General features: G+C 43.6%; 1 protein-coding gene across 1 annotated transcript in view; it reads left to right on the top strand.

The window, feature by feature from the left end:
* The window catches only part of LOC126174816 (gem-associated protein 5), a 313,470-nt gene that overhangs the window by 163,088 nt on the left and 124,888 nt on the right, over nt 1–25,494 (top strand). The window contains exons 13-14 of the mRNA XM_049921193.1: nt 17,114–17,291; nt 22,474–22,557. Coding sequence (XP_049777150.1) covers nt 17,114–17,291; nt 22,474–22,557 — 262 coding nt within the window. The remainder of the gene's footprint in view (nt 1–17,113; nt 17,292–22,473; nt 22,558–25,494) is intronic.

The following is a 25,494-nucleotide window of genomic DNA, read 5'->3' on the forward strand; positions in this document are numbered from 1 at the left end:
TGCTTAATTATTGTGAGCTGTGGTCCACTATTTCATATAGAATATCTGATTGTACTTTTAACAGTTTGCGGAGCTGACACACATACAAATACATCCCAACAATTTATAATATGTTGGTATTTCATCAGAAATGGTCTGTAGGAAATGTGGAAAATAAATAAAGGTTACGGTAATCATTGTGAAGTTTTTATGCCAGAAATCCTAGTCAGTTATCCCTGTTTCAACATTTGATAAGTAGATGTTGCTCTTCTTTTCAAATATAAACATTGAAGGTCATGTTGGGAGAGAGGAGTACTTGTCTCAGAGTACTAGTTCAAAGAAAAAGGAGAGACTGGTTGATAGGACACATCCTGAGGCTGGCAGGAATCATCAGTTTGATAATAGATGGAAGTTTGTGTGTTGGGGGGGGGGGGGGGGGGGGGTAATTACAGCGAGAGACCAAGGTCTGACGACAATAAGTAAGTTCAAATGGCAGTTGTTACCAGAGATGAAGATGTTTGCATGGGATGGAGTAGCGTGGAGGACTGCCACAAACCACTCTTTGGACAGAAGACCTCAACAAAAAGCACAGTTTTAAAGCTGGAATAAAAAAGGATATTTCAGAAATAACTTGCAACAAAAGACTCCATAGTCCAGTGTTGACAACATCAACAACAATGATACTTACTTCAGGCGACAATTGCAGTATGGTCAGTTGGCAAATTTAAAGGTAAAGAAACTCCCTAGTAATCAGAAGTGTTTTTTCCTTCCCATGAGAGGAAAGAGGGATAGGTTGGGAAGGAGGGGAAGACCACTCAGGCCTCCTTCATGTCTCGCCCCTCCGCCCCTCTTGTCCTCACAATTAGTTTGGTCCCTCTTCTCAATCTTCTCAAACATATTCCTCATTTGTTCCTGTGAAAGGAACTGGCAGATCAAAAGCTGAGTATTCTTTTAAGTGTCTATTAGCTACACTGAAGTTTCACATCTTGAAGGCAAGTACTGGCCATTCTGTCCCCTTGCAATTTTACAGTTTTGTCTGTCCATTTCAGACACTGTATAATCTTTGTTTTGAAAACGTCATTTACTTAACCAAAACCAATCCAGATTGTTTTTACTGTGCATGCTATTTCTTTTCAGTGTATATATTATGCATTTGAGGTCTAAAAATTACATCTGGTGCTGTTGAGAATAGTTTTCATTAAAGAATCTCTGTGACTGACACCTTGTTCTTTTTTGTGTTTGTGAGTATCCTGAAGAAACCTGATGAAATATATAATGTTCACATATGTATTCTCCAGTATACTAACATAGGTTGAACAAGTTCCTTACTTCATAAAGTTATTTAGTGTAGATTTGGTTGAAACTGAGTCGAAAGCTTTCTCAAAATCTAAGAGTTTCAAAGTTGTGATTTGTACTTTTGACTTGTTTCTAAATTTTGCTCGCACCTTATGAATGGTCCACCATGGTACACCAGCTACTGATAGCTGCTTGTTCATTTGCTTTTTTAAAATCTAATGTTTTTCTTTGTGTTGTTGGTAAGTTTAGTGAATAGGTATACTCTGTAAGTCCAAATAGTTTCGGGAATGGCTTCATAAAAAAATAGAAAAATGTTTTAAGATGGCGGTTTAAATGCATCAGATAGTTTACGTATCCCCCCCCCCCCCATACACACACACACACACACACACACACACACACACACACACACACACACACACACACACACACACCTACACTTACATTTACACTTTGATTTACTGAACATTAATACAAGCATGTGCAACTGTTGGAAACATTGTTTGGAATGTTGTTTAACTCGTACGTGACAGTCTTGAATGTCATTTATGTTGTCAGAGTGCTGACACTTCATGTGAATTTCTATACTTTGTCCTTCTGTGGTAGGTTTGTATTGACGCCAAGTCTCATAACCTGTGACAATAAAACTGTGCCCCCCCCCCCCCCCCCTCCCATGTGAGAAAATAATTTTTCACATTTTGGATTTCAATCAAGTCATTGCGGGTGAACATGCATCATTTTTCTTCGGAAGTCAAGGTGTGAGGAACAGATTTGGGTCACACTTTTGCCTTCTTCAAAACATTCTGGAGAATGTCTTGAACACTTGATTTAGAGATATTGCTTCATTAAGATTTATTACAACAACATTGACACACTACAGGCACATAACCAATACTTAACACTGCCTGCTAACAACTGATTGGTTGAATGCACTTCTGTTGTTTACAGTTGTCAGTTCAAACTGCTATCAAAGTTACTGTGCCTCTGTTGTTTACAGTTGCTACTGGAAGTTGCCACCACAGTTACTGCGCCTCTGTTGTTTACATTTGTTAGTGGAAGTTGCCACCACAGTATCTGCGCCAACATCGCTTGTACTCCAGGAAGTTCCTTTTGTATGACTTATCCTCCTGCTTTAATCATTTCTACTGAAAAATTCTTTTTTTTCATACTTCAAGTGGATTTATGTACTTCATTTGGCAGTATTTCTAGAATATAACTATTTTCATTTTCGACCATTTGTGATTTTCATTCATCTTGTGAACGATTTGAAATTTTAAAACATCCACGTTGTCTTCATAAAATGTGTATCCATTGTATGTTTCTAGTCACCACTCTCATCACTTGTGACTTGTTCATTGATTAAGATGGTGTAATGATTAAGACCACAGGTTCATATTCAAGAGGAGTGGGGTGTGATTGTCCGTAAAGCCTTCGAGCTTCAGATTTTCCCTAAATTACCTGAGGGTAATGGCCTGACAGTATGTTTCAGAAGGACAGTTGTTTTTATTACCCATCCTTGTTCATTCTGATTTTGAGCTGCATCTTTACCAAGGAACACTCAGGAGCATTGGCTCTAGTTTAATTCTCATGTCACTGAAAAGGTGCTTGAAACAAATATTAGAGTCATTGATGGTAAGAAAGAGCTGAAATCCTTAAAAATGAATAAAGCTTCAGGGCCCAATGGCACACTGGACTCACATTCAGTAGGACAGTGGTTCAAACTCACATCCATCCATCCAGATTTAGGTTTCCTGTGGGATGGTTTCTTTCAGAGGGACGGATGTTTTCCTTCCCCATCGACATAATCCGAACTTGCGCTCAGTCTCTGATGGCCTTGATGTCAACAGGAATTAAAATCAGTCTTCATTTCTTCCTACTAGGGCTCAATGGCAGGATGTCCAGCATCCTGGAAAACCTAGAAGATAGGGAAATCTCAGGGAATTTTTTTGTTCTAGGGAACACAAGAAATTTTTCCATTTTCCATAAAAACCCTGGAAAGACATGATGTCTCATTTGACTTTGGCCAGAGGCATTTGTCTGCATTCTGCTTGGCTTGATACAGTACTGTGCTAACTGTTCACCATCAGCAGCAAGCCAACCAGCTCAGCCTGGCCAAGTCCAGATGAGCTATGCAGAGGTTTGTTGTTGTTTACATGGAATAGCTGGTATGCCTGTCACCATAGCCTGGGCATCCTATGCTAGTTTGTTGTTGTGTCATGATTCTTTGTGTTTGTAACACACTGTGATGCTCAAGGATCTGTGATGTGTTTGGGTGGTTTACATTTACATCTTTTCAGATGTACTGCTTTGTTTGCTAACATGGTTTTTATCACAAAGACATGTGCTTTTCGGGGAGGTTGTGGCCTATTCAAATCCATTAATTTGGAACCAGGAATACTAGGGTGTGATAGGTTTGCACACAGTTCATTTTTTGGACATATAACAAAAAATTACTGTTGTGCATGCTAGCAGCTGTCTATCTCTTTATGTTGCGTACAAATAAGATTGATTACAGATCTTTTGTGGTTGGAACCTTATTGTGTAATTAGAACACTAACCAGGAGTCGTTGGGGCTTTGGCATGTAGTTGTTGGCTTAATTGACATTGAGCTAAAGCTTGCAGTGGAATGCAGGGGGTCAGATGTTGAGTGGGGACTGTGGAAGTAGGTGCCTAAGGTATGGGGGTGAGATGACTTTTTGCATCACTTCTACCCACAATGACCAGTATTTCCAATTCTGCTGTGGGTTTTAGTCAACATAAACTACTTTCAATTACACACATGGAAGGAAGATTTTATCACTTTGCTTTGGACCCACTCAGGGAGACACATAAGTCAGGGGGAGTGGTGGAAGTTGCTCATGACAAAGAAAAAAGCACAGTTGTGAAATTTTCTAGTGGCATCCTGTCTCTGTGAACTCTTGGATCACATCTCACTTTGTTATTTAAGTATGATCCTGTCTAATGCCTATGTTACCTCAGGCTTACTCAATGAACTGTAAATGTGCATTCAACCCTTGCTGGACTGAGTATCGAGAATTTTGGTGGATCATAGAGCACACATCTGAAAAATTCAATGTTTGGTTCATGTTGTCTAAAACTTGTCACTCAGAAATACAGACAAGCAAACCTTGTCCAGTCTTGCAAAGGAAAGAAGTAAGCTGGGCTCCAGGCTGCTAGGAAGCTTACATTGTCTATATCTATGCTGTTCGCTGCAAATAGACATGAGTTTGTGATTTTTGCTCCATATGCGACTTTCAGTTCAACTTTTGCTATTGCATTGAACATGGCCTCTGCAGTGCCACCTGCCACCTCTGGATGCCTCCAGCTAAATGTCAACTCTGACAATGGAAAAGACAATCTTGATGATGCCCTTGATTCACCATGTGTACCGGAAATAAAATAACCAGTTTCAGTGAAAAAAAGCAGTATTTCTAATCAGCTTCCATGTACTTTTAGTCTGCTGCAATGCAGGCAGGGAGTGCATCATGCAATTGTGGTGTGTCCTAGCTACCAGGCATTACCCTGAAGGCAGTCACATCAAGCACCTACTACAGGAACTTCTGGACTGTGGCTGATGATACTAGATTATGTGCAGAGGGATGCCATGATGAAGACGGAGATCCATTTCTATCTGTTGGCTGCTGTGAGGCACCAGTCTTCTCAGGACATTGGCACCTTAGCAGCCAGTAACATTGCCTCTAAAATGCAGCTTCAGAAGTCAAAAATAAAATGTGGCATTGCATTTAGACTAGAGCCATTTTTCACAAAATAACTACAGGAGAGTGTTGTTGCATGTGATGTGATAGTGATGGTGTTTGATATGTTTGCATGTTTTTGGAATAGTGGTTGTGCCACGTTTCAAGCTGGTACCTCACTTCAGTGTTTTTGAGAAAAGGTGCTATAAAAGATTTAGTTGAATTTGAGGCAGGTGCATCCAATCTGAGGTAAATCTAAACACGCAAGTTATTCATTTGTCCATGGATGGCCATTGTGTAAATGAAGCATTCCTAAGAGAGCTGTAAAGCCAGCTCAAAGGCAAGGGTAATTGAGAGGGGACATGTGGCCTACATATAGTGCAAGATGGCTTTAAGACAGGTTTTACTAGCTTTAGTTGAAATCTTGTTCAGTTTCTGAGAGCTTTGTGTAATCTTCTCAATGTTCCCTCCTGCCAAGCTGATTTCAACAATATTACAAGCACGTCTGTTTTCCCACAGAAGCTTTGTGCTGTTTGTTGGGTGGAAAATAAAATTGTGCCTGTCTGGGCTCAGCAAATGTTTAAAAATGTGTAAAGGCAGTAGAAAGAGTGAAGAAGGAACAGAAGTGGGCAAAACCAAAGCCTAAGGTCACTACTGTAATTCCTGGGAGTCTTAACTACGAGGTAGTGTGTGAGTCGTTTAGGGGCAAGATGCTGACAGTACATTTCACCTTTTTTGAAACTGTGGCTGCTCAGGTTGACTTTTTTATGACTAAATTTCAGTGATATGCTTGTGTAACTCCTTTCTTCTGTAATTCCCTGTTGTTGGTTGTCAAAGAATTAATTGAGAAAATTTGTCCAAGCAGAAGTTTGTAGAAACAGTGTAGCATCAGCATTGATCTGAATAACAATAAAATCAGTAGCAGCCTCAGAAAGTGGACATCAGGTAAGAAGCAGTGAAGATCTGGGTCAATATTACATATCGGAGAAATATATCTTGGTGTTCCAGAATGAGTGCCTTACATTTGTGAAGAGTATGGTATCCACAATTATGGATAAATAGCCCCTGGCTTATTTCTTTATGAAAGGCGTTCCATGTTCTGTCCCCGAAGTGCCAATTAATGCTGACCATGAGAATAGACAGTTATGCACTGCATTGATACGTCTCACTACCTTATATTGCTTTGGTGGCCATGATGATGGCGCCTTTGCCAATGGCGCCTTTGCTGATGAGTTCCAAAGTTTAGTGGAGATGATGTCAGTAAAGGAAGTCCTCGAAGAATTTGATGGGGATCATGTTCGCATCAGTCAGTTCTGGATTATGGCCATTTGGGTGAAGAGTAGACATGAAAATTTGAAGAGATTTATCAAGATTTCTTGCAGTCTTTTCCATGACTGTGCCAGCCTTAGAAGAGGTTTCTCTGACAACTCAATCCTGGTAAAAATTTGACTGAAACCTTTCTCATAGCTGTTCATACTGTTGGCGAAGTCATGAAGGTCACTGGGGGGGGGGGGGGGGGTTGATCTGTAATCATCACAAAACAGTAATACACAGCTTTAGAAATGCATGTGATAGGTGCCATGACATAGTACCAGAGAAAAGGACAGTTGAGAAGTCATCAGAAGAAAATGAGAGAAAGAAAAAAGTGAGTAGAGACGACCTAAGAGCACTACAAACTATAAAAAACAAAGCTCATGGAAAGAGATGAGAAAGAGATTTATCTGATTCAGGTAGTAATTCCATCACTGCAACTACTTGTTTGTGACTTACTGTCCATTTATGTGTCCTCGTTAGACTAGTGTATTACTGTGATTCGTCAGTTTCTCCTGGCATATTTGTTGAGCAAGCAGTCCATCGGTATGCTGCCAGTTCATAGTGTCCAACGGACACACTATTTCGGCGATCAGACATTCAGACATGTCGCCATCATCAGGTGCGCTGGCAAACTGAACTCCTGAGGGTGTGCTTCTGACCATATCCCCTACCCTGAGAGCCGTTCCACCTGTGATCCGCACACCTGTCTTTGTATCAGAGGTCACAGAGATGCAAATGTCGGCATCTGTGGTAGCGTTGATGTAGAGGACCTGTTTTCCCTTGTCGCCAGATCGTTTTGTCTGCTGAAAGTCTTCGTGATTAAACTTAGTGCTCATTCCCAAGTCATACTAAAATTATAGCCACAGTTTTGGTTGGTGACATTTTCCCTGTTGCGAATTTCTATATCTCTCTAATAATGCTGTCCCAGTATTTGGAAGCCTGTGCCAAGATCCTGGTACGTTCATACTCCATCACGTGATTCTTGGACAAACAGTGCTCTACAACTGTGGACATGTTGGGATGCATGAGTTGAGCATGCCTCGGGTTTTCTCGGCAATGATCTTAAATGGTGTGTCCTGTTTGTCCAATATATGAGGGCTGTTCAGAAAGTAAGGTGACTTTTCAAATTTTGCAGGCAATGTAAATTACATTATTGATATTTTTTTATTATGTTGGTACACACATCCCGGACATATGTTCACCGTTTCAAGTGAACAGCATACTTTGTGTTTGACAGATAGAAAGGTTAGACCTGTCTTAGTGTGCTTGACGATTTTCGATTATTATAAAAGTGGAGCAAAGAATTTGCATCAAATTTTGTGTGAAAAATGGAATCAAATGTGCTAAAACACTTGAAATGTTGACAGTGGTATATGGTGAGTCTGCTCTAAATAAAAAAATATGTTTACGAATGGTACAAGCTCTTCCAAGATGGCCGAGGAGATGCCAATGACGAACTTTGCTCTGGACGCCCCAGCACATCAATAACAGGTGATAATGAAGCTGTGAAGAAAATTGTTTTCGAAAATTGTCGGATTATTTTAAGAGAAGTTGCTGAGAGTGTTGGCATATCAGTCGGCTCTTGTTGTGCAATTTTTTCTGATGCTTTGTGCATGAGATGTGCATCAGTGAAGTTTGTTCTAGAATGTCTCAATTCTAATCAGTAGAACTGTCGCATGAGCATCGCTCAGGAGCTCTTGAATGACATCAGCGATGATACTGATTGGCTGGGAAGGGTCATAACTGGTGATGATACATGGGTTTACAGTTATGACATCTAAATCAAAGCCCAGTCATCCCAATGGAAGCATCCCGCAGATCCAAGACCGAGAAAAGCATGCCAAGTTCGATCAAATGTCAAAGTTCCGCTCACTGTTTCTTTCAATTACTGTGCATCATGAATTTTTGCCTCAAGGTCATAGGGTCAGTAATGAGTATTACCTTGATGTTATGCGCTGTTTGCGAGAATCAATACACAAAAAAGTCCAGAATTATGGAAAACCAATTCATGGCTTTTGCATCAAGACAATGCACCTGCTCATTCATCATTGCTTGAGAGATTTTTTGGCCAAAAACAACACAATAACTGTGCCTCAGTCACCATATTCACCGAATTTGGCCCCCTTCTACTTTTTCCTGTTCCCAGACTGGAAAGATCTATAAAAGGATGAAGATTTTCAACAATTGAGGAAATAAAAACTTCATCGCTGGAAGTACTCAAGGCTGTACCAAAAAGTGCTTATGAGAAATGCTTTGAGGATTGGAAGAAGTGTTGGCACAAGTGTACTGTATCTGAGGGGAATTACTTTGAAGGGAACAACATGCATATTGATGAGTAAATAAATATTTTTTTATAAAAATATAAAGTAACCTTACTTTTTGAACATGCCTCATATGTCTTTCCACACTGACATGGAATCTGTTATACTCTGGCCTTCCGCAAACTGAGATCCTCTTTGAAATCAAAGATGATCTCAGTTTGCAGACAGTCAGCATGTACTGGATTCCGTGTTAGTGTTAAAAGACATGTACTGGACAGGCAGGGAGCACTGCTGAAGATCGTTACCGAGAACACCTGAGGCACACTCAACTCATGTATCCCAGTTAGTCAGCAGTCACAGGGCATTGTTTGTCTGAGAATCACGCAATAGTGTTTGAAAGTGCCAGGATGTTGGCACAGTCTTCCAAATACCGAGACAGCGTTGTTGGAGATGTCATAACAATTCACACCAGGGACGATCTCTCAACTGAGATTGGGGCTTAATCTTAGCAAGGCTTGGAAGTCAGCACTGAGTTTAGTCAAGAATACTCTCAGCAAACAAAACAATCTGGTGACCAGGGCGAACAGAGCACCTACATCATCCATACCACAGATGTCAATGCTAGTGTCTCTGTAACCGCCGAAGCAAGGACATGGTGCGGACCACAGATGGAATGCCTTGCAGGGGCAGGGGATATAGTGGGCCGCGTGCCCTCTGGAGCTCAATTCGTTAGCGCATCTGACACTGGCAACACATCTGATCACCGAAATATTGAGCCGTTGGACACAATGAACCGGTAGTACACCTGTGGACTGTTTGGTCGACAAATAAATTGGGAGAAACTAAAGGATCACATCATAGAACTTTATGGGGAGGAGATGTATCACAGCATGAAGAAATTCGAGAAGCTTTAGAACTTTATGGGGAGGAGATGTATCACAGCATGAAGAAATTCGAGAAGCTTTACCATCAGAGATGCCTTTTGCTGAGTGCTCTAGCATTTCTGAAGAGATGTTGTGCCCAGCATGTTGTGCCGAACTTTGCTAAGGTCAGGCAGCACATCGATTCTGCAGCAGCCAGGAAAACTGAAAAGCGTGCCAGCCTTGCCTTGATACATGAGAGAGTGTACTTTTCTCGCTGGAGCCTTGAGTATACTTCCCAGGAACTATTTAGATGATATTTGCAGTTGGCTAATCATTTTAATTATTGGACATAGGACTGGATTTATAGTGTTACCTGGGTGGCAGCCAATTCTGCTCAAAGGAAAGCTACAGGACGTCAAATATTAAAGTTGTCACGTCTCTCTGACAATTCATCACTGGAGGCACCAAGTAAGACCGTGAACAATCTGACTGACTTGGAGCGGAGTAATGATGCAGTTTCATTTCCTGAGAAGGGAGTTAACTTTGCTCCCACTTCGGTCATGGACATCATCAGCACAGTTGAACAGTTTGCAGCACAACTACTGCCTAAAATAGCTGAAGAAGTATGTTGTGAAACCTGCCATGCTCTGACGAGAACTAAGCTTTTGAAATCATACATTACCAGCAGAGAAAGGGCGGCCATTTGGGACCTGAGAGGGTGCCCTGAGAGTGTTGTCTTACTTCCTGACAAAAGCAGTGCAACTTTTGTTCTTTCCCACAAGGACTACTTTGGGATAATGCAGAGCCAGCTAGATGAAGTCTCCTACTGGAAGACCAACACTCACCCCACAAAGAAGGCGAAGAACGATACTAGGGCTCTTCTCAAGGACACGGGTTTACAAGAGGGGGTTGCCAGGAAACTGTTACCTTAAGGACTTGTACTCTCAAAACTTTATGGACTTCGTAGAGTCCAAAAGATGAGGTGCCTTTGCACCAGACTGTCAGCAACATTAGGGCACCTATATATTTGCTGACAAATTACCTGATAGAAATACTAAGCCCTCTTGTGGGTAAATGCACTCATCATATCTGCAGTTCCATGGTTTTTGTAAAATGTCTCAACAACTTCAGAGTGAAAGACTCAGATATCCTGGTGAGTTCTGATGTCATTTCATTGTTTACCAGGGTACCTCTATGAGAGTCGCTAGAGCTTATTGGTTAGAAATTTGACACACAGACCACTGGATCTTTAGGCATGTCCTGGCCTCCACATATTTTCTGTTTAATGGAGAATACTATGAACAAATAGGAGGAGTCACAGTAGACAACCCACTCTCACTTGTGGTTGTGAATTTGTGTATGGCATACTTCAAGGAAGAAGCCCTGTCGTCTCCAAATTGAAACCCATTTGTTTTTTCTTTATGTGAATGGCACTTTTGTTATATGGCCCCACAGAAGGGGCAAACTTGCTGACTTCCTTACGCATTTTAACTCCTTACATCCCAACATTAAATTCACTATGGAGACGGAAGCAGAAGGAAGATTACGTGCCATTCATGGACTTCATGGCCAGGAGAAGAGCTGATGACACCTTGGTTCATGGCACGTACCAGAAGAAGACAGACACTGACCTGTATTTGCATACAGACAGTTGCCACCACTCTTAACTGAGGAATGAGGTACTAAAAGCACTAGTACACTGGTCATCCTCTATTTCAGATGCAGAGTGTCTGCCTGAGGAACTGGAAAACCTCAGAACTGTATTTCGAAATAAAAGGTATCCAGAAAACACACTAGATGCGCTCTTCACCCCACAACAGTACAACCTGTGGAGATGGAAGAGGAAGAGGCAGCCACTGCCTTTATACCATACACTGGCACACAATTAGAAAAATCGGAAGCACATTAAGGAAACACTGAGTAAAGATTGCCTTTTGCCCTCCAAATAAAAGTGGGCATCATTGAGAAGCCTCAGAGGTGAGCTTGGTTTGGGGAAGGCCAGTATATACCAGATTCCATGCTAATGTCGAAAGATATATATTGGACAGACAGTGTACACTGTTAAAGATCGTTGCCAAGAACACCAGAGTCACACTCGACTCATGTATCCCAACAAGTCAGCGGTTGCAGTGAACTAGTTGTCTGAGAATCACACAATGGAGAACGAATGTACCAGGATCTTGACGCAGACTTCCAAATACTGGGACAGGTTGATAAGAGGGGCCATAGCAATTCGCACCAGGGACGATCTCAGCAATTGAGATTGCTGCTATAATCTCAGTAAGACTTGGGAACCAGCACTGAGTTTAATCAAGAAGTATCTCAGGAAACAAAATGATTTGGTGATCAGGATGAACAGAGTGCTTGCATCAATGCTGCCACAAATGCCAACGCTAGAATCTCCCCAACCGCAGACCGTAGAAGGGATGGCTTTTGCGGGCAGGGAATATTAGTTGGCCACGCGACCTCAGAAGCTCAGTTCATTAATGGTGACATGTCTTATCATGAAATATTGTGCCTGTTGGACACCATGAACAAGCAATACACCCGTGGACTGTTTGTCTGTTACTGTTCCTTCTTTAATCATTTTGTTCAGATGGTATTTGGATTTTATTCTTAAATCTCTATGTAAAAAGTGTAATTTTTTACTTGTATACATAATGCTCTTCATTTTTATGTCTTGTGTGCTGCCAACAGCTGATTGTTCCTAATTTGACTAGTTATTAATAATGTTACTTCATACTTCCTTTGCTACCAAGTCTCATACACTGTCCAGTCACATTAATGGACCAACTGCCAAAATCCTGAATATGATCTCCAAGACCAGATACGTGCTTGTGTTGATCCATTGGGCCTTCCAGAATGATGTCATCTAGGGAATGCCACAAAAACATTCCCACAGACCATAACATTTGCCCCTTTGGCCTAGACCCTTGCTTTCAGACTTTCATGTCATACTCACCTACAGCCATCTATCTGATGGAACAAAACTAGGTTTATCAGAACACTCAGTGGATGTCCCGTTGCTGTTATTAGTTTGCAAATTCCAGACATAATTGCCACTGAACAGCAGTCAGCATAGGTGCATGAACTAGGTGCTTGCTGTGGAGGGCCAACGGCAGCAACATTCGCTGAACAGTCATTGAGGAGACACCATTGGTATCCCTGTGATTCATCTAGATGGACAGTTTTGCAACAGTTGCACATCTGTTCACCCATACACATCTCTGCAGCTGTAATTCCCCCCCCCCCCCCCCCCCCATCACCTATGGCCTGTGATGTACCACTGTTGCCTCAATGCGTTGTTAGATAGTGCCATTTTGAAACTTCCTGGCAGATTAAAACTGTGTGCCAGACTGAGATTCAAATTCAGGACCTTGCCGAAGAAAGGCAAAGGTCCTGAGTTCAAGTACGGTCCAGCACACAGTTTTAATCTGCCAGGAAGTTTCATATCACCGCACTCTCTGCTGCAGGTGAAAATTTCACTCTAGCACCATACTACCATGCACACTATACTATACCACAGCAGTATTTGAACAGTTTACAAATTTAGCAGTAATGAAAATGCTTCCAGCTTTGGCCCGAAAGCCAACAATCGTACCCTTTTAGACATCAGATAAATTGCTCCATGTCCGCATTACAACAACAACTGCACTGTATTCTGCGTCACCCAATGGTCTTTATATACCATACCATCCCCTACTAAAGTGCGCGTAATTTATGTTGGAGGCCGAGTTTAGGTTCGTTCTGCGCATCTGACTTCACAAAACACAGTCAGCCAATGAACAGAGAACGACGTTGCCACATCTCGACTGCAGTGCAGAGCATGGACGAGTGTCTTCAGTTTTAGAAACTTTCAGTCATAAATAAAGTAATAGAACAAAAGCAATGTCTTGATAGCAGACATTCTTTTATAGAAAGTTTGGAAAAAGCATTCTTTATACCAATTGCTTCATATTCTATTAATTAATTAAACCAAACAAGCAATAAGACTCCTAATTCAGGCGATAGGAAGGAAAGGTGTTTGTATCAATCTCACGAACCGCTTTTTCGCAATAAAGAACAGCGGTAATTGTTTATTTCCTATTGTACTTCGACGAAGTGTGAGTAATTCATAGTCATACCAACAGCGTTTGTCAGTATTTTGCGTGACGTGTTATACTCCTCAGGCGTTATGTAGTCAGACGAGGTGCGTTAGCGTAACGGTTAAGGTGTTGGGCTGCTACGCGGAAGGTTATGAGTTCAAACATTATGCGGCGCTTAATATTTTCATTATTTAAAAACAATATCGAAGTGCCTTACTTCACGAATTATATTCGTTTGAATGCAATTTTTTGAAATTTCTAGTGCTTTGTCTCTTCATTAACCCTTTCGCTGCTACAAAGACGTGCTCCCTGCATTCCGCGCTGTGTACGATTTTGTCACTGCACTGCTTGCCTGTGCAGACACATCGTGTTCCAACTTCTTTGACACTCTTTTCAATTGATTTCACAAAAACTATTTGGCCCAAAAATTTGATTTTTACACGTCTTCTTGACTGATACCTTCCCCCCATAAATGACTTAATTTTGTTTCGATGTTCAACGCAGTTATTATGCAGCATTAAATATAGTAAACCATTGCACGAAATTTTGAAGAGTTTGCAGAGGTAAAAGTCCATAGAGTATACTTTCCGTATGGTCGATTTTAGTTGCCACAATGTTGAGAATGAAATGTGGACAAGATACCTAAATTTCATATAAAATTTACTATATAACAATATCTCATTTAATTGAAGTACGACATAGGTGTCGTATGTAATACTGAGAAATATTCCGTCTTTCGCGACTGTAATAAAAGAATTATTTACACCGGACGTGTTTGGCTTTATTTTAAAGCACTTCAATCAAGGAAAGGTATGGCACATACACAATGGTACTCATGTTCTCTTTCTCGTTTTTGTTCCACAGTCGCAGTTTTACCAATGGTACTGAAATATATTCCTCTTCTGCAACTGCAATAAGGGACTTGTTTAGACCAGACGCATTTCTCTCTTTTGAATCATCTTCAGTGGACAGTATTTTGTCTCCTCCATTGCCAAGTCACCTTTCGTAGTTTTGTGCTGCGGTAACACAATATCCAACGTTTGTATTGGCAGATCAGTGTTTTAGCAAATAAATGATGTTTGTGTGTGCCACACACAAAAATTATATTTGACATAGCTCAGAGCACTTCACTGATAGACGGTATATTCAAATCCTAATGTTTTTGTAAGTCCACAGTTTTGTTTAATGTATTTTGTCTACTTCCTGTTAATTGATTGAAGTGCTTTAAAATAAAGCCAAACGTGCTCAGTGTAAATAAAACTTTTGTTGCAGTCGCGAAAGACGGAATATTTCTCAATATTACATACGACACCTATGTCGTACTTAAATTAAATGAGATATTGTTATACAGTAAATTTTATATGAAATTTATGTATCTTGTCCACATTTCATTCTCAACGTTGTGGCAACTAAAATCGACCATACGGAAAGTATACTCTGTGGACTTTTACCTCTGCAAACTCTTCAAAATTTCGTGCAATGGTTTACTATATTTAATGCTGCATAATAACTGCGTTGAACATCGAAACAAAATTAAGTCATTTATGGGGGGAAGGTATCAGTCAAGAAGATGTGTAAAAATCTAATTTTTGGGCCAAATAGTTTTTGTGGGATCGATTGAAAAGAGTGTCAAAGCAGTCGGAACACGATGTGTCTGCACAGGCGAGCAGTGCAGTGACAAAATCGCGCACAGCGCGGAATGCAGGGAGCACGTCTTTGTAGCAGCGAAAGGGTTAATGTGGTCGTGGTGGCTGTACTTCATAAATTGCGTGCTCCCACCTACACGTAAGCTTGCGAACTATGCTATACTATGGCGCTGCTTCTATTGGTGCGTGCGTCGTGTGCAACTGGCAACGCAGCAATCTCCCGCGTCTGGGCGGGCATGCGCAAGCCGCCAAGATAAAAGAATTGAACTATAGTGCTGCCACATCCATCGGTGAGTAGTTCTTGGACATTGATTTCAAACACAGGCAGTGGTTAAATTAATGTGACTGAACCATCTAATTTTCCTGTGGTCCCCCCCCCCCCCCCCCCCCACCCACCCACGCCCTGCCCCCTCCCATCCACAACACATTTTCCACTTAATTCTGTTGTCATATCCCGGTACGTTTATTTCTTGGTTAAAATAAACCATGTTCATTTTAAACTAATTTTTTTTCTTTGAACTCTGAGTATATCCCTCATTACTTCCTACATGTTGGCAAAATTTTTGGTTTTTGTCATAAAATCAATCAAAACTGGGTAGGCTCTAAGCACAGTGTGACCCTGGAAAAATCAAAAATTGGCCTAGAAAACCTGGAAAACACAGGGAATTTTTTTGAGTCTCACTGGACACCAAGGAAGGGAACCCTGTCAGATTCTATACTGATTTTGCGGCTGAGTTAGCTCCTCTTTTAACTGCAATCTGCCTTAGATCGATCAAACAAAAAACCATTCCCATTAGTCGGAAAAAAGCACAGATCACACCTGTCTACGAGAAGCGTGGCAAAAGTGATGCACAAAACTACTGATCAGTATCCTTGACATCCATTTGTTGTAGAATCTTACAATATACTCTAAGCTCAAATGTAATGAGGTATTTCAAACAGAATGATCTCCTCATGCCAGCTAGCACAGATTCCAAAACATCAGTCATGTGAAGCCCAACTCATTCTTTTATCTTTTGATGTACTGAAAGCCATAGATCGAAGCAGTCAGGTAGATGCTGTATTTCAGGACTTTTGAAAAGCGTTTGACTGAGTACCACATCTGTGCTTGTTATCAAAAATAGGATTGTAGTGGATATCGAGCAAAATTTGTGACTACACGGGCTAACATAGCAACGAAAGTAATCCATTTTTGAAGAAATAATGGAATCTACTTCCCGATGGCGGGAGAACACATGAATAAAGGTATTTAAGTTTACAATCTTTTGGAGCCAGCGGCTCCTTCTTCTTGCTGAAGGGTTGAAGGAAAAGGAAGAGGGGTGAAGGAAGAGGACTGATAAGGTTTAGGAAGAGGGCTACATTTTGGAAAAGTCGCCCATAACTGTGGATCAGGTTACCATATGGGATGACAAGAAAGACTGACTGTTGGGTACTGCATTGGATGAGATATGAAAACATGAGAGATACGGTAGTAGGCAAGGCAAAGATTACTGCTGAAACATTATACACAAGTTAATAAGAGTGGATAGCTAAGTGCATTGTATAGACTGATCCGAAAATGAAAGATATAGGAGACGAAAAGGGAGTGAAGAAAGACAAAGTTACTCAGAAGAAATGCTGAGATAGAAAGTACTATGTAAGTTAAGCTAAATGGGTGGCAAGAACCAAGGACATGTTGTAGCGCGAATTTGTTCTTGTTTTATATATATTGGTTTTTCACTCCTACTTGCATAGTGGGCGCCCTGGATTAAACACAGTCACGTTGTATGTCTTTGAATAGACAGTTGGTTTGTATTTATTAAAATAAGACCATTGACTTACAATGTCATTGAAACAATCGAAGCAATACGTTAATTTGCAAGATAGAAATTGTCTTCCACATCTTTATAAATGTGATGAAATGTGACATTTTTCCTGCTTACTCCAGTGTTCTGCACTCTGCAGGAAAGAAATAACTGTTTGTTTCTTATGTTTCAGGTGTGGGATGTTAGATCTCAACAGCCGATAGCAAATTGTTCATTGCACAGTGATGCTGTACTGTGTTGTCTGTGGAGCCCTCTTGATCCTGATTATATTATAACTGGCTCAGCAGATAACACACTGTGTGTGTGGAAAATCAGCAAACAGACTAATAAGGTTCCCATTGAAAACAGTATGTATAGTCATAATTTAGGTTTTATTTAAAAGTAAAAGTGTGCTTAAAATATTTAAATAATTTATTTATTCTCTTAGAGACATCAACCCCTATAGAACTTGTAACTAGTAGAATAAATGTGATTCACAACCCAAACTACATTGTGTGTGCATGTGTGCGCATTTGGTCGCGGCCGCGCATGCACGTGTGTGTGTGTGTGGTCCGCGCACGCCTGTGCTTGTGTATGTGCTTGCATGTGTCAGCACCCAGACCAGCTCTGTGGTTTCGAAATAGACAATTGATTTGCTTCACTTAAACATTTCTATCTCAAGTTAAAACCCCTAATAAAAATACAATAATATCCATGACAGTGGCAGAGTGGTGATACTTTTGGCCAAATCAAGGTGCTCTCACAGTGTATACACGTGATGCTGTGAAAATGTGAAAAACCCAGTGCCTGCATGACCTTGGAGCTGCATTGTCCCCAACATTAGACTCGTGCAACCTGGCTAAGACCAATTGTTTTGATGCATCACATCTTAATCCATGTTCTGTCATATTAGGTTAGACAGATAGCATCACAGTCATGTGGCAGACCAGAATGGTTTTTTCTTAATGGCAGAAGAGAGTTCTGTCTTTCCATCCCACCCATTATCTGAGAATCAATTGTTTATGACTCTGTGAACAATGTTTATATGATGATTGTTTTCCTTTTTATTGTTTTCGCACCTTATATCTATATTGTGGTGTAATCTCCCCCCCCCCCCCTCTCTTTCTCTCTTTTCCCGTCCCCCTCTCTCTTCAACATCACCTCCACTCATGTGCTTTTCATCTCACCCTCCCCCTCCCCCCTGCTTTCCACCTCAACATATGTCTTCCACCTCAACTTCCCTCTCTTCCACCTCACTTTCTAATTTCTTCCACCTCACCTTCTAATTTCTTCCACCTCTCCTTCTAATTTCTTCCACCTCACCTTTTGATTACTTCCACCTCACCTTTTGCTTTCTTCCACCTCACCTTCTAATTTCTTCCACCTCACCTTCTAATTTCTTCCACCTCACCTTCTAATTTCTTCCACCTCACCTTCTAATTTCTTCCACCTCACCTTTTGATTTCTTCCACCTCACCTTTTGATTTCTTCCACCTCACCTTTTGATTTCTTCCACCTCACCTTTTGATTTCTTCCACCTCACCTTCTAATTTCTTCCACCTCACCTTCTAATTTCTTCCACCTCACCTTCTAATTTCTTCCACCTCACCTTCTAATTTCTTCCACCTCACCTTCCAGTTTCTTTCACCTTGCCTCCCAATTTCTTTCACCTCATCTCCCCACCTCTCCTTTACACATACCCTCCCCTCTCTTCAACCTCCCCACACCTCTCATCACACCCTTCACCAAACCTCCCTTCTCTTCACTCTCGTGTCCCCTCCCTTCTCTTCACTCTCGCGTCCCCTCCCTTCTCTTCACTCTCGCGTCCCCTCCCTTCTCTTCACTCTCGCGTCCCCTCCCTTCTCTTCACTCTCGCGTCCCCTCACTTCTCTTCGCTCTCGCGTCCCCTCACTTCTCTTCGCTCTCGCCTCCCCTATCTTCTCTTCGCTCTCGCCTCCCCTCCCTTCACTCTCCCCTCCCCTCCCTTCACTCTCGCCTCCCCTCCCTTCTCTTCGCTCTCGCCTTCCCTCCCTTCTCTTCGCTCTCGCCTTCCCTCCCTTCTCTTTGCTCTCGCCTCCCCTCCCTTCTCTTCGCTCTCGCCTCCCCTCCCTTCTCTTCGCTCTCGCCTCCCCTCCCTTCTCTTTGCTCTCGCCTCCCCTCCCTTCTCTTTGCTCTCGCCTCCCCTCCCTTCTCTTTGCTCTCGCCTCCCCTCCCTTCTCTTCGCTCTCGCCTCCCCTCCCTTCTCTTCGCTCTCGCCTCCCCTCCCTTCTCTTTGCTCTCGCCTCCCCTCCCTTCTCTTTGCTCTCACCTCCCCTCCCTTCTCTTCACTCTCGCCTCCCCTCCCTTATCTTCACTCTCTTCTCCTCCATATACCCTTCCTTCCCTTCAGCCTCGGCCGGCCAGTGTGGCCGAGTGGTTCTAGGCGCTACAGTTTGGAACCACTACGGTCGCAGGTTTGAATCCTGCCCCGGGCATGGATGTGTGTGATGACCTTTGGTTAGTTAGGTTTAAGTAGTTCTAAGTTCTAGGGGACTGATGACCTCAGCAGTTAAGTCCCATAGTGCTCAGAGCCATTTGAACCTTCAGCCTCCCCTTCCTTCCCTTCAGCCTCCCCTCCCTTCAATCTAACCTGCTTCCCTACAATCTCCCACCTTCCGTTCAGTTTCCCATCTCGCCCTCAGTCTGTCCCCTTCCCTTCCCTTCCCATCCCTTCCCTTCAAACCGAGCAAGGTGGCACAGTGGCTAGCACACTGGACTTGCATTAGGGAGGATTACGGTTCAACCTCGCGTCCGGCCATCCTGATTTAGGTTTTCTGTGATTTCCCTAAATCGCTCCAGGTAAATGCAGGGATGGTTCCTTTGGAAAGGCATGGCCGACTTCCTTCCCCATCCTTCCCTAATCCGATGAGACTGATGACCTCGCTGTCTGGCATCCTCCCCCACACAACCCAACCCAACCCAGCCTTCCCTTCCGCCTCCTTCCGCCTCCTTTCCCCTCCCGTCCCCCTTCCTCCTTCCCCCTTCCCTTCAGTTTCTTAAAATTCCACTCCCTTCCCTTTCTGCATGTTCACCACCACTCCCCTCACTTCACCTGCCCATCTCCTTTGCTCTTCAGCTGCTCCTGCCCTCTCTACAACTTCCCCTGCCCTCTCTACAACTTCCCCTGCCCTCCATTCCACCACCCCTCCTTCTCTTGCCTGTCTCCCTCCCCTTTCTACCACTTGCCCCATGCATTCTCTTTAACTTCACCCCCTCAGACCCTTCCACATCCCCTCAACAACTCCCCCCCCCCCCCCCATGTTGCTTCTACAGCCCTCCTTCATCTCTTCCACCTCCTGCCTCCCTTTCTTCTGCCTCTCACTTTCCCTTTCTTTCACCACTCCCCCATCTCTTCCAACTAATTTCTGCCATCCCTCCCCTTTCCCACCTATCCTTCCTCCTCACCTTCTCTCTGCCTCAAAATCTCCCTTGCCCCATTGGCCTCTTCATTCTCCTTGGCAGCTCCCATGTCTGCATGGCCTCTTCATTTCGCCCGATCTCAAACCTCCCCTGCCCCATCTCGAGCCTCCGCCCACCCCCAGCCCATCTTGATCCTCCCCCAAACCCCGGCCCATCTTGATCCTCCCCCAAACCACGACCCATTTCGAGCCCCCCCCCAACCCTGACCCACCTTGAGCCTCCCCCCAACCCCAACCTACCTTGAGCCTCACCCAACCCCGACCCAATTCGAGCCTACCCCCAACCCAGTTCGAGCCTCCCCCAACCCCGACCCACCTCGAGCCTCCCCCCACCCCCAGCCCCAGCCCACTGTGAGCCTGCCCCCCACCCCCGGCCCACCTCGAGCCTCCCCCCATCCCCGGCTCACCTCGGGCCTCCCCCCAACCCCAGCCCATCTCTAGCCTCCCCCCACCCCCGGCCCATCTCCAGCCTCCCCCCACCCCCTGCCCACCTCGAGCCTCCCCCCACCCCCTGCCCACCTCGAGCCTCCCCCACCCCCTGCCCACCTCGAGCCTCCCCCACCCCCTGCCCACCTCGAGCCTCCCCCCACCCCCGGCCCACCTCGAGCCTCCCCCCACCCCCGGCACACCTCTAGCCTCCCCCCACCCCCGACCCACCTCGAGCCTCCCCCCACCCCCGGCCCACCTCGAGCCTCCCCCCACCCCCGGCCCACCTCGAGCCCCCCTCACCCCCGGCCCAGCTGGAGCCTCCCCCCACCCCAGGCCCACCTCGAGCCTCCCCCCACCCCCGGCCCACCTCGAGCCTCCCTCCACCCCCGGCCCACCTCGAGCGTCCCCCCACCCCCGGCCCACCTCGAGCGTCCCCCGCACCCCCGGCCCACCTCGAGCGTCCCCCGCACCCCCGGCCCACCTCGAGCGTCCCCCGCACCCCCGGCCCACCACGAGCTTCCCCCGCACCCCCGGCCCACCACGAGCTTCCCCCGCACCCCCGGCCCACCTCGAGCCTCCCCCCACCCCCGGCCCACCTCGAGCCTCCCCCCGCCCCAGGCCCACGTCGAGCCTGCCCCCCCAGCCCCAGCCCACCATGAGCCTGCCCCCCACCCCCACCAGTGTGCTCTCCAGCCCATCTCGAGTCCCCCTCACCCATCTCAAGCCCCCTCCCAGCCACATCTCAAGCCCCCAGCCCCCTATCTCAAGCCTCCAAGCCCTTATCTCGAGCCCCCACCCCCACCCCCCCTCCACCCCGAATTCATCTCCAATCTCCCCGCTGGCCCAATCTCCGAGCCGTAGCCCTCCAACCGCACCCCAAGCCACTCTGCCTGGCTGAGGCCTGCGAGCGAGGGGTTCCTTTGAGATGCCTTGGCCTCCCCCCCACACTTCTCTCAGTTGAGAATGGCATACCCATCTAGCAGATACATGCCAGAAGCTGGGTGTTGCCAATTGTCCCAACAGCGTAGACAGGGTGATTGTGACTGCACCATCCAGTGGATGGGTTTTGTTGTGGGTGTTTGGAAAGGCTCAGTAATAATGGCGGAGCATATTATTATTGCTTTTGTTCCCACCAGACATATCATTTACCCATGGAGCAAAGTACTATATTAGTAGTATAGTGGTGTGGATGGTGAAATCTAGTTTGGATTGTGTTCTCAGTTTTCACCCAATGTCTGTCCTTTCAAGCACATCTAGAATGTTGTTAAATAACACCTTACAAACAACTGCCTTCTCAGAATCGACATGTATATAGTGAAGTATATAGGAATGCATGACACTAATTGTGTGTTTCCTCTTTTTATGTGCAGAACATGTGCAATTCGTTGTGGTATGTAGTTTGCTAATTCTTGACAGAGGGTCAATTGTAGGTCCACAGTTTCTTCTCATCTAATCTCAGTTTCTTTATTTCTGTTTTCATGTAAATAAATGAAGGTTTTCTATCTTTCTTTTTATTATTAGCTTCCTATCTCCCACATAGTCATTTTCTTCTTATCACTTAGCAATGAGCAATTAAAATTTGTAGCTAGAAATATACTCTAGCATTCCTGTTGTTTACTATTTATTTGCATTTTACAATGACCTTTAACTTCTTTCTTTTCAGGGAAACAGAAGAAACAGGCAAAAATGCACAGCAAATCTGTTTCAAAAATGCTAGCACAAAATGCAGAGGATAAATTGCCCCAAGGTAAGAAGATCAAAATGAAGAATTATACTGAAATACATTAATATTCTACCAAAATCCAGAACATCATTTATCTTTCTTTCATTTAGAAAAAGCTGTTGAGATGTATGAAACATGAAGGAGCTTTAGTAAGAAGTTTAATATATTTGCTGTACCCTAAGTTACGTTATTCAGATGAATAATTGTAGTTACTGCAAAAGCTATTTAATTTTTGAACACTTGTGCTCCGTAAAAATATAAACACTAGGTCCCATTCTTGATATTAAAACTTCAGAATCTCAACAATTTCCGAATTGACATAGATTTAGACATACAAGCCTGCAGGTGCCATTATTTGTCATGACATGAATCCATGTTTGGACACAGGATTCACATAGTCCATGACCAAGGGAGTCAATAAGTTGAGTTAAACTTGCAGATTTTTTGAAAAATTGCTACAATTACTGGCAGATCCAATGCGTCCCAAAGCCAACACCATACTTCCACTTCTACTTCTCCAGCAGAGCCAGACCCAACTATGGAGAACCTAAGATCAACAGCAGTGGCCAGCAGATACATAATCTGTAGCCTAGAGTAAGATAGCTTGCAACAGTGTTACAAAATTTAGAGCAATGTTACCCAGCTGAATATCCATGAGCAGTCCAAAAAGGAAGGGCATGCCAAGAAGATATTGCTGGATACGTGAAATGGATGACTTCTGATACCATGGTTTACTCAGTCCCTAACTGAAAAGTGCCAATGGAATACTAGCCAAGATGTGTGCCTCATATACATTTTCAACCACTACTATTTCAACCCCCCCCCCCCCCCTCCCCCAATGAACCATGGACCTTGCCGTTGGTGGGGAGGCTTGCATGCCTCAACGATACAGATAGCCGTACCGTAGGTGCAACCATAACGGAGGGGTATCTTTTGAGAGGCCAGACAAATGTGTGGTTCCTGAAAAGGGGCAGCAGCCTTTTCAGTAGTTGCAGGGGCAACAGTCTGGATGATTGACTGATCTGGCCCTGTAACACTAACCAAAACATCCTTGCTGTTGTGGTACTGTGAACGGCTGAAAGCAAGGGGAAACTGAGGGCATACAGCTTTACTGTATGATTAAATGATGATGGCGTCCTCTTGGGTAAAATATTCCGGAGGTAAAATAGTCCCCCATTCGGATCTCCGGGCAGGGACTACTCAAGAGGACGTCGTTATCAGGAGAAAGAAAACTGGCGTTCTACGGATCGGAGCATGGAATGTCAGATCCATTAATCAGGCAGGTAGGTTAGAAAATTTAAAAAGGGAAATGGATAGGTTAAAGTTAGATATAGTGGGACTTAGTGAAGTATGGTGGCAGGAGGAACAAGACTTTTGGTCAGGTGATTACAGGGTTATAAATACAAAATCAAATAGGGGTAATGCAGGAGTAGGTTTAATAATGAATAAAAATATAGGAGTGAGGGTAAGCTACTACAAACAGCATAGTGAATGCATTATTGTGGCCAAGATAGACACGAATCCCACGCCTACTACAGTAGTACAAGTTTATATGCCAACTAGCTCTGCAGATGATGAAGAAATTGATGAAATGTATGATGAGATAAAAGAAATTATTCAGGTAGTGAAGGGAGATGAAAATTTAATAGTCATGGGTGACTGGAATTCGACAGTAGGAAAAGGAAGAGAAGGAAATGTAGTAGGTAAATATGGATTGGGGCTAAGAAATGAAAGAGGAACCTGCCTGGTAGAATTTTGCACAGAGCATAACTTAATCATAGCTAACACTTGGTTCAAGAATCATGAAAGAAGGTTGTATACATGGAAGAACCCTGGAGATACTAGAAGGTTTCAGATAGGTTGTATAATGGTAAGACAGAGATTTAGGAACCAGGTTTTAAATTGTAAGACATTTCCAGGGGCAGATGTGGATTCTGACCACAATCTATTGGTTATGAACTGTAGATTAAAACTGAAGAAACTGCAAAACGGTGGGAATTTAAGGAGATGGCACCTGGATAAACTGAAAGAACCAGCGGTTGTAGAGAGTTTCAGGGAGAGCAAAAGGGAACAATTGACAGGAATGCGGGAAAGAAATACAGTAGAAGAAGAATGGGTAGCTCTGAGGGATGAAATAGTGAAGGCAGCAGAGGATCAAGTAGGTAAAAAGATGAGGGCTAGTAGAAATCCTTAGGTAACAGAAGAAATATTGAATTTAATGAATTTAATTAATGAAAGAAGAAAATATAAAAATGCAGTAAATTAAGCAGGCAAAAAGGAATACAAATGTCTCAAAAATGAGATCGACAGGAAGTGCAAAATGGCTAAGCAGGGATGGCTAGAGGACAAATGTAATGCTGTACAGGCTTATCTCACGAGGAGTAAGATAGATACTGCCTACAGGAAAATTAAAGAGACCTTTGGAGAAAAGAGAACCACTTGCATGAATATCAAGAGCTCAGATGGAAACCCAGTTCTAAGCAAAGAAGGTAAAGCAGAAAGGTGGAAGGAGTATATAGAGGGTCTATACAAGGGCGATGTTCTTGAGGACAATATTATGGAAATGGAAGAGGAGGTAGATGAAGATGAAATGGGAGATATGATACTGGGTGAAGAGTTTGACAGAGCACTGAAAGACATAAGTCAAAACAAGGCCCCGGGAGTAGACAACATTCCATTAGAACTACTGATAGCCTTGGGAGAGCCAGTCCTGACAAAACTCTACCATCTGGTGAGCAAGATGTATGAGACAGGCGAAATTCCCTCAGACTTCAAGAAGAATATAATAATTACAATCCCAAAGAAAGCAGGTGTTCACAGATGTGAAAATTACCGAACTATCAGTTCAATAAGTCACAGCTGCAAAATACTAACACGAATTCTTTACAGACGAATGGAAAAACTGGTAGAAGCCGACCTCGGGGAAGATCAGTATGGATTCCGTAGAAATGTTGGGACCCC

The sequence above is a fragment of the Schistocerca cancellata genome, chromosome 3, assembly GCF_023864275.1.
Source record: "Schistocerca cancellata isolate TAMUIC-IGC-003103 chromosome 3, iqSchCanc2.1, whole genome shotgun sequence".
Taxonomy (NCBI): Eukaryota; Metazoa; Arthropoda; class Insecta; order Orthoptera; family Acrididae; genus Schistocerca; species Schistocerca cancellata.